Below are 17,606 nucleotides of genomic sequence, written 5' to 3' on the forward strand. Positions count from 1 at the left end.
TGACCATTTTCTTAATTGTTTTGGGTTTGTTTTGCAGGTCCTTTTCTCCTCTTGTTTTTCCCACTTAGAGAAGTTCTTTTAGCATTTGTTTTACAGCTGGTTTTCTGGTGCTGAATTCTCTTAGCTTTTGCTTTTCTGTGAAGCTTTTGATTTCTCCATCTAATCTGAATGAGATCCTTCCTGGGTAGAGTAATCTTGGTTGTAGGTTCTTCCCTTTCATTACTTTAAGTATATCATGCCACTCCCTTCTGGTTTGTAGAGTTTCTGCTGAGAAATCAGCTGTTAACTGTATGGGAGTTCCCTTGTATGTTATTTGTCATTTTGCCCTTGTTGCTTTCAATAACTTTTCTTTGTCTTTGATTTTTGTCCAATTTGATTACTGTGTGTTTCTCCTTGGGTTTATCCTGTATGGGACTCGCTGCGCTTCCTGGACTTGGGTGGCTATTTCCTTTCCCATGTTAGGGAAGTTTCGACTATAATCTCTTCAAATATTTTCTCGGGTCCTTTCTCTCTCTCTTCTCCTTCTGGGACCCCTATAATGTGAATGTTGTTGCATTTAATGTTGTCCCAGTGTTGTCTAAGGCTGTCTTCATTTCTTTTCATTCTTTTTTCTTTATTCTGTTCTGCAGCAATGAATTCCACCATTTTGTCTTCCAGGTCACTTATCCATTCTTCTGCCTCAGTTATTCTTCTACTGCTTCCTTCTAGTGTAGTTTTCATTTCAGTTATTGTATTGTTCCTCTCTGTTTCTTTGTTCTTTAATTCTTCTAGGCCTTTGTTAAACATTTTTTGCATCTTCTCGATCTTTGCCTCCATTCTTTCTCCGAGATCCTGGATCATCTTCACTATCATTTTCTTAATTCTTTTTCTGGAAGGTTGCCTAGCTCCACTTCATTTAGTTGTTTTTCTGTGGTTTTATCTTGTTCCTTCATCTGGTACATAGCCCTCTGCCTTTTCATCTTGTCTATCTTTCTGTGAATGTGGTTTTTGTTCAACAGGCTGCAGGATTGTAGTTCTTCTTGCTTCTGCTGTCTGCCCTCTGCTGGATGATGCTATCTAAGGGGCTTGTGAAAGTTCCCTGATGGGAGGGACTGGTGGTGGGTCTGGCTGTTGCTCTAGTGGGCAGAGCTCAATAAAACTTTAATCTTTTGACTGCTGATGGGTGGGGCTGGGTTCCCTCCCTGTTGGTTGTTTGGCCTGAGGTGACCCAACACTGGAGCCTACCTGGGCTCTTTGGTGGTACTAATGGTGGACTCTGGGAGGGCTCACGCCAAGGAGTCCTTCCCAGAACTTCGGCTGCCAGTGTCCTTGTCCCCATGGTGAAACGGAGCCACACCCCACCTCTGCAGGAGTTCCTCCAACACTAGCAGGTAGGTCTGGTTCAGTCTCCTCTAAGGTCACTGCTCCTTCCCCGGGTCCCGATGCGTACACTACTTTGTGTGTGCCCTCCAAGTGTGGAGTTTCTGTTTCCCCTAGTCCTGTCAAAGTCCTGCAATGAAATCTCACTAGCCTTCAAAGTCTGATTCTCTAGGAATTCCTCCTCCTGTTGCTGGACCCCCAGGTTGGAAAGCCTGACATGGGGCTCAGAACCCTCACTCCAGTGGGTGGACTTCTGTGGTATAAGTGTTCTCCATTTTCTGAGTCACCCACCCAGCAGTTATGGGATTAGATTTTACTGTGATTTTGCCCCTCCTACTGTCTCATTGTGGCTTCTCCTTTGTCTTTGGATGTGGGGTATCTTTTTTGGTGAGTTCCAGTGTCTTCCTATTGATGATTGTCCAGTAGCTAGTTGTGATTCCAGTGTTCTCGCAAGAGGGAGAGAGAGCACGTCCTTCTACTCTGTCATCTTGATTCAGGGCCCCAATAAATAACCTTAGTATAAAGCCTATTCTTCATAAAAATTTTGCATGAATAAAGTTGAATCAGAACATAAAGGATTATTTAATAAATACTATTAAGCCATTGATTAAAATTTGGAAAATGAGTTTGAGGTAGATTTAAAAATTAAATAGTAAATAATTAAATTATGGAATAAATAGTAATATAATTTAATATTTATCATTTCACTGAGAGGGACATAGTTCTAAATTTAGAAATATAGAAATTAATTTTAAAATTCTGTGTCAATAAAAATATTACCAATCAAGAGATTAGCAAAGGACAATTCATGGAAGAAAAGTTATATAGAAATCAAAATGTAAAAAAGTTCAACACTACTAACATTTAAAGAAACAGAAATTAAATATTGGTCTGTTTAATTAGTGAGATTTTTAAAGAATTATAATGTCTAATGCTCAAAAAAAATGTTGTGGGGCTTCCCTGGTGGCGCAGTGGTTGAGAGTCCGCCTGCCGGTGCAGGGCACACGGGTTCGTGCCCCTGTCCGGGAAGATCCCACATGCCGCGGAGCGGCTGGGCCCGTGAGCCATGGCCGCTGAGCCTGCGCGTCCGGAGCCTGTGCCCCGCAACGGGAGAGGCCACAACAGTGAGAGGCCCGCATAATGCAAAAAAAAAAAAAAAAAAAAAAAAATGTTGTGAATCTGATATACATTCTTACCTTGATACCAGTACTAATTGATAAAATAAATTTATCACAAAATTCCAAAAGCCATAAAAGTATTTATATCCTTTGCCTAAATAATATAATTTCTATATATGTCAATTATACCTCAATAAAAAATTAATTAATAAAATAATTTCTAGACGTTTATTGTAAAGAAATAAAGCAAAAAAGTGAAAAAGGTAATTGAGCATTATTTATAAAAATAAAAAGTAGAAGTTATCAAAATAGCTAATGATAAATGAATGGTTAATTAAATTAACACATTAGTCAACATGATTAAATGCTAAATAAACATTAACCAATTAATTTCCCATGTAGTAACTTTAAAAAGACCAATGATACATGTCAAGTAAAAATACCAATGATACAACATTGTGTTGCTAATATTAAACAAATTTTATCTTTATTATGTTATAATTTTATACCTTTGAATCCATGTGGACACACAATACTGTCATCACATGAGTCTCCTCTCATCTTTAGATTAAGCAGAAATGGGACATGGAATTGAAACCTTCACCATCTTCTCTTTCTTCAGCCATCTCCCCTCCCCACTCTCTAAAACATAGCCATACCAAACGGCTAATGGTTCACATAATCTGGGATACCTCATGTTTTCTCATTCCTGAACTTTTGCACATTCCTTCTTTTCCTTCTGCCTGGAACTTCTAAACATGCCTCTCCCCACATCTCCCCATTCCACAGAGCTAACTTATTCTTCAAACCTCAGCATCACTGATACATTCCAAATTCACAACACTTCACTCTCCCGTGTGCTCCTATAGCCTACTATGTGCACAGTCCTATTTTCCCATTTTGTATTTTTTTTGCTGGTCCGTCTGCTCCAAGAAGGCATGGATCATAACTCATTTGTTTTCTTATGTATCCCCATTGTTTACCAATGGGCCTGGCATGCTCAATACATATTAATATAAAAGTATTTTGGGGATGGTGGGACAATAGATGATTTTGTCTCTCTACTTTCCAAACCTTCTGCACAATTGTTACACAATCTTTATAATAGAGAACTTTTAATCCCTTTTTTGAAAAGTGACCCCACTTGCTACCAATTGAAATTACCACCAATTTCAGATCACAGGTCTTGGGTGTAAGTGACTTGAACATGGTTGACTTTGAGTCAGACTATTTGATACAGTCCTTTGTTTCAGTGCTTGAACTAACACAGTCTTTTTTGAAGCAGCTGCAGGCAGAACAAATGAAGAACACCTTCAAGAAGAGAGAAGTACTCAGGTAAACTGAGAAATAGAGTGAAAGTACAGTCAGCCCTCCATATCCTAGACCACGGAACCCGTGGATACTGGGCGCCGACAGTACTATGCCACTTTATATAAGAGACTTAAGCATCCATGGATTTTGGTACTCGTGGGAAGAGGGAATGTGGTCCAGGGACCAATCCCCTGCTGATACCTAGGGACGACTCTATCTCACTAGATCTACACCAGCCTACCTGTAGACTGGATTTTATGGAGTTCCAGGTGGGGTAGAGAGTTTATTATTTTTTTTAATAAATTTCCTTTTTTAAAATTGAGGCATATTTTTTAAATTTATTTATTTTATTTTATTTTTGGCTGTGTTGGGTCTTCGTTGCTGCACGTGGGCTTTTCTCTGGTTGCAGCAAGCAGGGGCTACATTTCATTGTGGTGTGCAGGCTTCTCATTGTGGTGGCTTCTCTTGTTGGGAACACAGGCTCTAGGCATGCGGGCTTCAGTAGTTGTGGCACACAGGCTCAGTAGTTGTGGCACACGGGCTTACTTGTTCTGCGGCATGTGGGATCTTCCTGGACCAGGCTCGAACCCATGTGTCCTGCATTGGCAGGCAGATTCTTAACCACTGCTCCACCAGGGAAGCCCAATTGAGGCATGTATGACATATTAGTTTCGGAGAATTTATTTTTAATTCTTGTCTTTTCCAAGCTGGTTATATTTTTCCAGGACATGTTGATTATCATGCCCAGAATCTGAGAAATATCTACTACAAATACATCAGAAAATTGTATATTTGATGGTTAAAAATGTTTTACATCAGTTAAGTCTATTTGATCTATTAGCAGTATGCATCAAACTCAAAACACATGCTCCCTTTCCCCCAAAACTCTACTCATGAGTGTATGTTGAATGAAAGGTGATTATAGGTTCCATGGGGGACATTGAAGGTGTTTTTCTCATGTCTGTCTTAAACTCAAATGTGTCCAAGTTCTCAGGTCTTCAAGAAGCCAATACTCTTCTTTAACACACATGTTCTCATTTTGCATAAAAGCAGGAAGTTCACTTTCTCCCTAAGTATTTTGGAGTCTTCCTGGGGAAGCTTTTCCTCAAACCCTCCCTGGTTGTTGCTTGTTACCTAGAACTCCTATAGCTTTGGGGCTAAGAGTATGAGCTCTAGCATGAAATTCTCTGGTTTGTCTCCTGGTTCCATCACATATTAGCCATGTGACCTTGGACAAGTTTCTCAACCTGCCTGAGCACCACTTTTTCCCTGTCTATAAAACAGGGATAGAGTTTCCCTGGTGGCGCAGTGGTTGAGAGTCCGCTGCCGATTCAGGGGACACAGTTTCGTGCCCTGGTCCGGGAAGATCCCATATGCCGTGGAGCGGCTGGGCCCATGAGCCATGGCCTCTGAGCCTGTGCGTCCAGAGCCTGTGCTCCGCAACGGGAGAGGCCACAGCAGTGAGAGGCCCACGTACCGAAAAAAACAAAAAACAAAAAACAGGGATAATAACGATGCCTATTTCATATAGTGCGACTACATGGGGATTAAAGAAATGGGAGGTACACTGCATAGTACTTGACATATGACAAGCAATACATACACAGAATATCTGTTATTCTTTGTTAACCCCCTCTTAACATTGTAAACTACTTCTCCAAACCTCTTTTGCTCTCCCCATATTAATTTTCTAAAAAAACAAAATTTGGATACAGTCACCTCCTCTAATTCTCACAAACACAGTTGCTGCTGAAGACTAGGAAATAACAAAGGGAAATTACAATTAAAAAACAAAAAAAGAGGAGTAAGACACTTAAGATAAAATATTAGATGGCTTCGTCTAGCTTACCGATTAAGCCATCTTTCTCCTTAGCCCTGTCAGGCTGCCAAGCCTGTAGGATTTATCTTAATAGCATATTTGAAGGGATGGAAGGAAAAGCCAGGGAAGCTAGTGCTCTCCCGGGACATTTTGCCCCCAAATGCTGCTTTTTCTTAATTAAAGAAAAATGATTGCATAATGGTTGCTAATATAGAGGAAGTAGTTTTAAGTGAGAGACAGTCCATTAAATGGTAGAAACATCAGCTACTGAAACATACAGAGATCAACAAATTGTGATATTTAGTAAATGCTTTTTTCTCCCTGATGTCAGATCTTGGCTATGTTTCTAAGCCAGCTCCCTTCCTACTCCCCTCAAACCATTGCCCTACTACTACCACCCCAGAATTGTAGCTTTACCTTTACATAATGAAAAAGCCTGACACAACATAAAGTGGCTCCTTACAAAATGTTTTGGTCACCACACAGTGCTGTCACTGGCAGAGGTCCCAGTTCTAGGTGCCCTGATCTACAGACCAGATTTGACACCAGCTCTGCTTTATAAATCTGACCCTTATTAACAGTCTCAGACTTTGACTCCTATCTCCATTTTTAGAATCAACAGCCTACAGAATCAATTGTTAAGACCACGGAGGATAAGAATATCTATGAGGACGCCTATAATAAGCCTAAATGAAAGTCTGGTAAGCTGCCTCAGTTTCTCCAACATGATCAGGAGCACACTTGTCCCCAGAGATGTAGAAGGAAGCCAGTTTATTTGCCTTTGTGTGCTAGTATGATTATACCACCTTCCATTAGCCAGAGATGCTTCTAATGGCACTAGCTCTAAATTCTAATTTGGAAAATTAATTTTAAAATAAGATTCCTTTATCTGGATTTCTGAAAACTTTATAGTCTCGTGGTTCCCTCTCTATATTCTGCTATTTTGTCTCACATGCAACACTGGTTGTTCCCAATTTGGCAGGTCATCTTTCAGGCAGCCATGCACTGTGGAAGATGTAAACAGGCAATAAGCTATGACTTCATGTTCAAAAGTTTATGTTCTAGTTAAGGAGACAAAACATACCACACAGAAGGCAATTAAAATAACAGTACGAGATACACCGTGGACAGCGTCAACTGAAGCTAAATGAATTCAAAAGAGAATACTGAGCATAAACAAAGTCTTTGTAGAGAAATGAAGCGGATGCTCAGAATAGAAGACACAAGAGAGCAAGACTTTGGGGGGAAAATGAGTAGACCAGCCTGACTGTTGGCCATTCAAAATGTGGTGTCTCTGGGGAAATATGTGTTTATAAGTGCTTTATATGACTCTATGTTACATTAAGAATATCACTGGGTTAAAAATGACCTTCAGATAAATCTTATCTCCATTTAAAAAATGTTAGCTCTTGCATACCACTTCCTATGACAAAGATCATATTTAAAAATGGATTTAAAAGCTAACAATACACCATCAAAAAGGTGTTTGCAGGAATTATTTGCAACACATGGGGAAAATGTATACATTTTCCCCATGAGGAAAACACTATGATTCCAACAGGCAAACTTAGGAACAGCCAGTTCAGGGAAAAGACAATACCCAGAATATAGAGAAAATTAAAAATGCAAAACTAAACAACAATGAAGTATTAACATTTGTTTTTTTAAATGAACAATTTTTATTCTATGGTAGAATTATTTCCTTTGAAATAACTGAAAATAGAGTGATACTTGTTTTGTCATATTTAGCTAGTGGATAAGTAAAAGTAATTTGTTAACAAAAGTCATAAAAATGCTTACACACTTGGGCTCAGTGTTTTTTAAAAAAATCAGTCTGAAAATTGAAATCCTAAGAGAGTAAAAATCAATCCAAAGAGAGTAATCCAAAGTATTCAAGTAGACTTATGTACAACATGTCTAGTACACTACTGTTTCTAGGGGCAAAAAATTTAAAAGAGCCTCAGTGTTCAACAATGAGAAAGTGCATAACTTCACTACAGAACATCCATACATGGAATATCATAAAGCCATGAAAAAGACTGGCTGAGTAGTCCAATGTAAAATATAAAAGCTGAAGGCAAAACTGTACTTATACCTTGTTTAGCATAAAACAAGGCCAGAAAAGATAAATCCAAATGATGTGATTAAGTGGAAAGGTGAGAATAGGGGTGGTCTTATTTACCTCTCTTATTTTATGAAGTTTTATTACTATTATAATGAAAAATATGATTGTAAAACTATCAAGCATTATTCAAATATAAATTACTTTAAAGTTGTCTTTTCTACCACACTTTATTTTTTTTATTTTTTTCTTGTGTGTGTGTGTGTGTGTGTGTGTGTGTGTGTGTGTGTGGTATGCGGGCCTCTCCCATTGCGGAGCACAGGCTCCGGACGCGCAGGCTCAGTGGCCATGGCTCACGGGCCCAGCCGCTCCGCGGCATGTGGGATCCTCTCAGACCGGGGCACGAACCCGTGTCCACTGCATTGGCAGGCGGATTCCCAACCACTGCGCCACCAGGGAAGCCCTTTTTTACCACACTTTACACTCAGCTATCCATAGCGTTAGGAAAGGGAGTGGTAATAGCCAGAGCTGAAACTCAGTGAGTGATAATGACTCCAGTGAGTTATTCCCACAATGGAAAACCCTCTTCCTGATAATGCATAGAACACCCCTGTCTGGTTCAGCAGATGCCAAGGACTACTTGGATTCGGACTCCCAGTTTAAATCACGCTGCCACCCCTTTATGAGGACGAATGATTCACACTCCCTTGCTCAACTTCCTTCCTTGGCCTCATCAATAATGACCAGATGTTTCTTGTGAGAATGAAAATGACCCTCCAATACATCCTATCCCAGGTTGTGGGTCAGTGTTGAAAGATTCCAAAGTTCTTTTGCCTTTATTTTCTTTCCTTTCCATTTTTTTTAGAAATGGTTGACAAGGCTGTTTGGAAGACTAGCACATGCATTGGCACTGCTGTCATGAGATGCCTCCTGTTTTTGAAATGCATTTCCCTACCTCAAGAGGAAGCAACTTCGAGTTGGATCCTGTGCAAATGTTCTTGGTGCCACAAGGAAAGAAGTTTGGACCTTGCAACTGTTCCGTTTAAAATATTTTTTTTTGCAAAATTTCCTTGATTTAAAATATCTATTATTTAAAATATGTAAAACACCCCAGAAAATTTTAGAGTGAGTTTTAGTTTTAGAGCCAGAAAATAAGCTTATGCCGTCTCAATAATTTGCATATTACTCTTAATACAAAAATGGTTTGCTTCACTTTATGAAAATTAAATGCTATTAAAGTGTATTTTAAATGTTGCTCTTGAACCAAGTATTGATTTTTGTTGTTCATTGCACTTCACTCATCTCGGAAGCACTCAGTGAATTAAAATACCAAAGAATGGAAATGGATTTAGACTGAACCATGTAACTCAGTCCTAAGCGAAACTGCCAGTGTCCATTTTGTTCATCATTATATTTACAACAGTGACTACAATGCCCAGCACATAATTTTAAAAGATAATCTTAACAGTGAAGAGATATTGTGTGCTTTCTGTATGCTGGTATGTGACAAATGCTGTAGAGTTATGAACTTACATAATCTTCACAACAACCACGTAAGGTAGGTACTATTATTCCCAATTTACAAATGAGTAAATTGAAAGAGTGAGTGTGAGCAATTTGCCGAAAACCTCCCAGCTAGTAAGAGGCAGAGCAGAGATTTGAAAAGAAGCCTGTGATTAGCCATTTTACCATATATATACCTCCAGTATGATAAGTCTTAAATAAGTATCTGAAGAATTTATAAAAATTTAAATATATGTCTTTAGGATCATGCTTCCACCCAGGGGTTGGGAAATATTATTCCAAACTTTTTTCTTGCTACAACTGGTGGGAGGCACAGTTTTCAGAAGCCAAGTGTAGAGACTCCATTCACAAAATGCAGTTGTGGAGAAGACAGTTTGGTTTGTTGCTGTTGAGAAAGTCAAATCAAACTGCTATCACTTCTCTCCAAAACTAAACTCAACCAGTTCTTTTCCAGTGATAGTTACATGACAGCTCTTTTAATGTCTGAGGAGACATTATTTTTTATTACTGAGATGTAGTTGATGTACAATACTATACAAGTTACAGGTGTACAACATAGTGATTCACAATTTTTAAGGTTATACTTCATTTATAGTTATTATAAAATATTGGATATATTCCCTGTATTGTACAATATATCCTTGTAGCATATCTATTTTACACATAACAGTTTGTACCTCTTAATCCCCATCCCTATATTGCCCCTCTCCCCCTCACCACTGATAACTACTATTTTGTTCTCTATACTTGTGAGTCTGTTTCCTTTTTGTTATATTCATTAGCTTGTTTTATTTTTTAGATTCCACATGTGAGTGATATGTATTTGTCTTTCTCTGTCTGACTTATTTCACTTAGCATAATACCTGAGGGATCTTATTAATGAGTACCCTTCCTCTCCTGAGTTCTGAACCAAGTGAAAATTAAGACAGAGGATTAAGGCACTTAGAACCTAAAACACACACATCCCACTCTCCCCACACTGACACACACACCTTTATTAGTGATTTAGCTGACATGGAATACATGGTTGCCTTTTGACTCCCAGATTTGGACAGATTTACCACTGTAGACATTTACCATTAAGCTTACTGCATAGCTGTGGACAGTAGAAAATAAGATTTCTAAGGGCAAGTTCGCCCCCAAAAGGAATCAGGAAGAAGGGGCTGGACAAAGAACATCCAGATTCTGCTTCCAAATTCATTAACCTGATAAGCGACTCTACCTCAGCAGAATGAATGAGGGGATGGTGACAGGCCAGGAGCGTTAAGGCAATGGAGAGTGAAGCCTTCAATCTGGAACCAGAAATCAGGAGGGGGAAGAAGTGCTCTCCACCAGTAGCCATCACTGACAGCGAGCTTAGTGTGCACCAGGCACTCTTCTGAGGGTCTTGCCCTCATTTCAGCTTGAGCCATCACTACACGAACTTTAGGTGGTAGGTACTATCATCATCCCATTTTAAAGAGAAAGTAATGGAGCTTAAAGAATTCAGAAAATTGCTCAAAGTCACAGCTAGACGTGATGACACTGGTACTCAAATCACCCAAATACATTCAGAATAATTTACAATGCCTTTTAAGTTCTCTAGATTTTTGGGGGGGGTGGGTGGGGAGGGGGGTGGAAATCTAAGTCAATGGAGAAGAGAAGGATACACTCCAAAAAATATTAGTCATTGTCAGTGTCTGACTAGGTCCATGTCCTTGAGGGTAAACATTTCCACGTGGGGAAAGAAGCCTGAACAAGGCACTGAGATACGAAATAATTGCAGCACCTTGCAAGGTGTATACCAACCCTCCTCAGCAGGGTATGGTGATTGTGTGCCCAGGACTCCTCCTTCACCAGAAAGAATGTAATGCTGACTTTGGCCTGAGAAGGGTGCTTAGAGCTCATTTCTGCTTGACTCCTCAGGGGAAGCCCACTTATTTGCTTACAAGGCCCAGAATATTGTCTGCTTTTAATATTATTAGATAAGGGCTTTACTTGGTCTTTTGACCCTTGGAATTTTATTTTTAACTTAGCTTTTTACTTTTACAGTGCTTAAATCTAGTTTGTTTGGGTTTTTTTCCCTCCAGATACATAACTTAACTTTCAATATTCTATGTTAGTCTTACTAATGAAAAACAGGAAACTTTGCTGATGAAGGACTATTCTTTCCAAGGGTCATTCGTTCTGAAACAGTAGTCCAAGAAATGACAGGGAAGAGTGCTATACCATCCACCTGCCTGGGTACATTGTAGGAGCCCTCTCAGTGAGCTGAACAAATTCCCATTTTGTTTCAAGTAGTCCCCTTACCATTAAAAATAATCCTCTGTTTTATTATTGCCCCCAGCAAGTCATATGCTAACATCCCTCCCACAAAGCTCACTTAGAGAGGTATTGGAACTGTGTTGTTACCTCATTTTTGAAACCAAATACTCCTTATATAAACAAATGATCCTTTTAAAATTGCATCAAAATAAATAAATTAATTAAATACTTAGGAACAAACCTCACCAAGGAGGTGAAAGACATATCTGCTGAGAACTACAAAACATTAATAAAGGAGACTGAAGATGATTCAAAGAAATGGAAAGATATTCCATGCTTCTGGATTAGGAGAATTAATATTGTTTAAATGGCCATACTACCCAAAGCAATCTACAGATTTAATGTGATCCCTATCAGATTACCCATGACATTTTTTACAGAACTAGAAGAGATAATCTTAAAATTTATACAGAACCATAAAAGACCCAGAATTGCCTAAGAAATCCTGAGGAAAAAGAACAAAGCAGGAGGCATAGCCCTCCCAGACTTCAGACAATACTGCAAAGCTATGGTAACCAAAACTGTGTAGTACTGGCACAAAAACAGATCAATGGAACAGAATAGAGAGCCCAGAAATAAAACCACACACCTAAGGACAATTAATCTTTGACACAGGAAGGAATAATATACAATGGAGAAAAGACAGTCTCTTTAGCAAATGGTGTTGGGAAAGTTGGATAGCCTCACATAAGTTAATGAAGCTAGAACACACCCTCACACCATACACAAAAATAAATTCAAAATGGCTTAAAGGCTTAAACATAAGACAAGACACCATAAAACTCCTAGAACAGAACATAGGGAAAACATTCTCTGACATAAATTGTGCCAATGTTTTCTTAGGTCAGTCTCCCAAAGCAATAGGAATAAAAGCAAAAATAAACAAATGGCACCGAATCAAGCTTATAAGCTTTTGCACAGCAAAGGAAACCATAAAAAAATGAAAAGACAACCTATACACTGGGAGAAAATATTTGCAAATGAGGCAACCAATAAGGGCTTAATTTCCAAAATATACAAACAGCTCACACAATTCAATAACAAAAAATACACAAACAATCCAATCAAAAAATGGGCAGAAGACCTAAATAGAAATTTCTCCAGAGAAGACATACACATGGCCAAGAAGTACATGAAAAATGCTCCTCATAGCTAATTATTAGAGAAATGCAAATCAAAACTACAGTGAAGGCCTTCCCTGGTGGCAGAGTGGTTGAGAGTCTGCCTGCCGATGCAGGGGATACGGGTTAGTGCCCCGGTCCGGGAAGATCCCACATGTTGCAGAGCGGCTGGGCCCGTGAGCCATGGCCACTGAGCCTGCGCGTCCGGAGCCTGTGCTCCGCAACGGGAGAGGCCACAACAGTGAGAGGCCCGCGTACCGAAAAAAAAAAAAAAAAAAAAAAAAAAAACTACAATGAGATACCACCTCACACTGATCAGAATGGCCATCATTAAAAAGTCTACAAACAATAAATGCTGGAAAGAGTGTGGAGAAAAGACAACCCTCTTACACTGTTGGTGGGAATGTAAATTGGTGCAGCCACTATGGAAAACAGTATGGAGGCTCCTCAAAAAACTAAAAATAGGATTGCCATATGATCCAGCAACTCCACTCTTGGGCATATACCCATACAAAACTGCAATTTGAAAAGATATATGCACCCCTATGTTCATAACAGCAGTATTTATAATAACCAAGACATGGAAACAACCTAAATGTCCATTGACAGATGAATGGATAAAGAAGATGTGGTGTATATATACAATGGAATATTCCTCAGCCATTAAAAAGAATGAAATAATGCCATTTGCAGCAACATGGATGGACCTAGAAATACTAAGCAAAGTAAATCAGAAAGAGAAAGACAAATACCATGTGATATCACTGATATGTGGAATGTAAAATATGACACAAATGAACATATCTATGAAACAGACTCACAGACATAGAGGACAGACTTGTGGTTGCAGGGCAGGGGAGAATTATTGGGAGTTTGGGATTAGCAGATGTAAACTCTTATATATAGGATGGGTAAACAACAAAGTCTTACTATATAGCACAGGGAAATATATTCAATATCCTGTGATAAACCATAATGGAAAAGAATATGAAAAAGAATATATATGTGTATAACTGAGTCACTTTGCTATACAGAAATTAACATAACACTTTAAATCAACTATATTTCAGTACAATTAAAAAAAATAAAATAAAATACTCCTTAATGAGGAATATCAGCAATTAACAGTCATAGTTTTCAAGCACATAACTCTCTGACATTAGGCAGGATTCCTAATCAACTCATATTATGTACCAAAAAGTAAGTAGTTAGAAAATTATACTCAGGAAGACCTTTCAATATTATCCCATCATGCAGCCTTCACCCTCTCTATGAGACTTTTTGCAGGGAAGGCAGAACGGTGATGTCTTAACTAAGCCATTATATTCCTGACTCTATAAGAATTCTTAAATAAACCAGTTCTTTTCCTGTCATAAAATGCTCCAAAATGATTTTCCTTAGCATAAACAGCTCTCCCAGCTTGCATCTCTAATCACAAAAGTCTAAAAAGGACTACCTAGGGCTTGATTTATACCATCTGTTTTTTTGAGACTGAAAAAGTTCAAAGAATCACTCTTATCCAAAAGACCTCTAACCGGCCTTGGCAACTGAAGTCAGTCTGAAGTTGAAAGTGCCAACTAAATGTCACTCACCATCTGGTTCTACAAGGATTGAGTCATTAGCCACTGAAGTCGCTGACTTTCAACACACCCTGAAAGGAGTTCAGGGTAGAGATAAGGAATGAGGCACTCTGTGCTCTGGGAAAAATAGGCATATATTTTCAGGAGAAATTTTTATAAACCTAATTTCTTGTATCTCCCTGTACTTAGAAAAATCATTAACAGAGATATCTGTTCTTTGTGACTAGCAGCAACCTTCCACTGAGATGTGTGCTCGACTGCATGTACCCCTTCTCCAAAAATCACATATGTACTGATCTCCCTCCTTACATCTTCAGAGCAGCTCCTCAGAGCTATCCCCAGGCTATAGTCCTCAATAAATCTCCAAATAAAACTGAACTCACAGCTCTCATGGTGTGCTTTTTTTTTTTCAGTTGACAAAAGCCACATAAGAACTGGAAGCCATAACACACTCCAGACATGTAAATATGTTTCAGCCTTTCTGGACACATTGGAGTGATACAGACCTAAGTTCAAAGTCAAGGCCATCTTTCCACAAGTACTTATTGAATAGGAAAATGAATAAAGTGCATGCCCTGTTTGCACTTATAGCCTAGATTACTGTTGGGGTGTCTTGAGCAAGTCCCTTGACTTCTGTGAGCCTAGTGTTCTCATCCACAATATAGAGGAAATGGTATTTATACCATAGAATTCTTGCATGATCTAATAAATTATACCTAAAACATTTAATGCAGTACATAGATTATAGAAAGCTCTCAACAAATGATTATTCTGATTATACTATCCTATGATCTTGGGATACAGCAAAACAGGCTTTGCATTGGTAATTAATTCTCTTACAGTAATACCTAAGGATAGGAAAGTTAATTTAAAGATTCCAACTCAACCGTCCTCTGATTTCACCATCATCTGTTTGCAAACATCCAGGCTTTTATTTAGAATTTAATTCATATAATTTCTCATATGTCTTAGGCACTGGAGTAAGCACCAAGAAGGACAGAGAATGTATGATTCAAAGATTTGTTATTTTGGCATCTTTGTGTGGGTGTGTGTATTTCTGGACTTTCATTTGTGGAGCAGAGGTAGATTATTTAGTCCAGAGTTGTTTTCACAGCAATAAATGTGCATATTATATGTGTTCTGCTCCTTCCTGCTACCTTACACAATCATAAGAAATTTTCATGATCAGTAGCTAACGCTTCCACAGCTCAGCTCCTCCATCTAATGGCCTGAGTAAAACTCAAAGTTGAAAGTTAGGGAGCCATCCCCAGCCTTTTCTTAAATTATAATGGAAGGTTGATTTCCAACACTCACCCCTATGGTGTTGACTCTCTGAACGCAAAGAAGGCTTTCCTTAACACTGGAACTAATTAAGCCACCCTTGGGGCAGCATCCAGGCTGTTTGCTCAAGCTGCCCTACCCAACGTCTAGGATACCTTAACTTATACTGGTGAGGAGTCAAAAATTGCCCTACTCACTGGCTAGCTCCCTTGTCCATTTTGTCTTTCCTCCATGATGCTGAAAATCTCTGGTTCCCTGCTTCTGACCTCTAGGTGTCACAACACATAGAGAGGCTGCTGAGGAGAGGAACTTTAAAGTAAATTTTTACCTGAAAGTAATAGGGAAGAGAAAGGTTAGTTATAACAGTGTGTCAAGACACCTTCATACTCTCTCTCTGTCTCACACATACACACACACACACACACACACACACACACACACATCACTTTCTTCACACACAAAATGGCAGACCATTGGCTGTTATCTCAGATTTCCTACATATGGTGTAGGGGAACAAAACTTGCCACCCTAGACTATCCCTTTAGCTTGAGAATTATTTGGATTGGAGATTTTTTTTAAAAAGCAAAAGGCTCAAGAACTCTTTCTTTTTACCCACCCCCTCCTTAACTGCCTAAAAGAATTTAGACAAAGAGGCTGGTCCAGGAAGAGCACTACCACTAAAGATACCTACAAAGAATTCGGGCTACGTGTGGTATGGGGAGTTCAGCAGAGCCTGGAGCCCAAAGTCCTGTCTGTGTTCTGTTGTCTCTGCGTGGCCCAGCAAACATTTACTTCTCCATCTCCACGTGAATTGCCTTCCTCCCCTTTGAAGTCTCAAGCCACTATGCCCTTCTTCTTCTCTCAGAAGGCATATTAGCCTCAACTGCCTAACTTATCTTTGGGCCTCATATTCTTATGGAGCCCCTGTAAGTATATAATTAAATTTGGTTTTTCTTTCCTGTTAATCTCTCTCCTGTGGATTTAATTCTTAGATGAGCCAGAAGAACCTAGAAGGGTAGAGGAAGTTTAGTTTAGTTTAGTTTTTTTTTTTTCTCCCCACAACAGAATAGAAAGCTTTAGATAACTAGGAAGAAATTCTTTAAAATTTATTGTAATTATTCAACCTGGGAAAGGAAGTGGTTTTGACCCAGGAGAACGGGAGAAACAGATTAGGGCAGCCCCAGATTTCTTAGATCTGTATGCAGTAGACATCCCTAATTTTTATATATGCTTTGTTAAGAATTTTCTTTCTTCACTGTTCAACTAACTTACTGAGGAGAGTGTTTCCTGAATTTCAGATATTCCTAAGATAAGAAAATTTGCTATCTTAATATCTTTCCTAGGATAAATTACCCAAGGGATTAATGAAAAATTGAATGGAGGTTCTGTTGGAGAAATATAATTTAAAAATCACAATCTCCTGCTGCCCCAGAATATCTCTCCACAAAAGTAGAAGGAAGAGAAAGTTTTATTAATGAATAAGCATTAAACGAGAATGTAATGAGAATCATAGGCAATCCACTAAGGAGATTACAAAAACAAAGAAATCTTGCCCTTTTATGTAGACAAACAGATACAATCCATTGTATAAACTTTTTCAAGATAAACAATGTCTAGTCCTCAAATAAGAGGACTTGACTGTATTATTTGTCACACATATTCACCCTAAATGCATTTGGTAATACGTTTGCTGATTGTCCTTAAAAGAGAAATTTTCCTCTTATCCTTTTGCCTGTAGGGAGGTTTGAAATTTGGAGCCAAGGGCCACCTGAAGTTTGGTTCCTATTCTCCCAGGAAAACTGGGAGATAAGGGCCTTATCTTCCTTGTGATTGCATTTCAAAAAGATGGGCCCCAGGTCCCAGAGGAAATGTTCCTGGATTGTTTATTCAATTTTTAAAAGATTTACATGTATTTTAAAGATGGAGGGAAAAAACTTACAAGTTTTCTAAAATAAATGCTCTAAAAAGAGGGAGGGGAAAAGGTCTCTTCCCTTATTTTCAACAGAGAGAATTAGGTTCTTATCTTTCATTTGTATTTCCTCTTGCAGGACTAAAATGTTATAAATCATAATATATTTTACTTCATGTATTGAGCCCTCCTAGACTGGCATAGCCCTCCTTCCCCTC

At 38.8% G+C, this 17,606-nt stretch overlaps 1 protein-coding gene across 1 annotated transcript in view; it reads left to right on the plus strand.

Annotated features, from left to right (window-relative positions):
• SLC9C1 (solute carrier family 9 member C1) overlaps positions 1-6,301 on the plus strand; it is a 98,058-nt gene extending 91,757 nt beyond the window's left edge. The window contains exons 26-27 of the mRNA XM_059063940.1: positions 3,748-3,812; positions 6,221-6,301. Coding sequence (XP_058919923.1) covers positions 3,748-3,812; positions 6,221-6,301 — 146 coding nt within the window. The remainder of the gene's footprint in view (positions 1-3,747; positions 3,813-6,220) is intronic.
• The last annotated feature ends 11,305 nt before the right edge of the window (positions 6,302-17,606 follow it).

The sequence above is a fragment of the Kogia breviceps genome, chromosome 5 (assembly GCF_026419965.1).
Source record: "Kogia breviceps isolate mKogBre1 chromosome 5, mKogBre1 haplotype 1, whole genome shotgun sequence".
NCBI classification, from domain to species: domain Eukaryota; kingdom Metazoa; phylum Chordata; class Mammalia; order Artiodactyla; family Physeteridae; genus Kogia; species Kogia breviceps.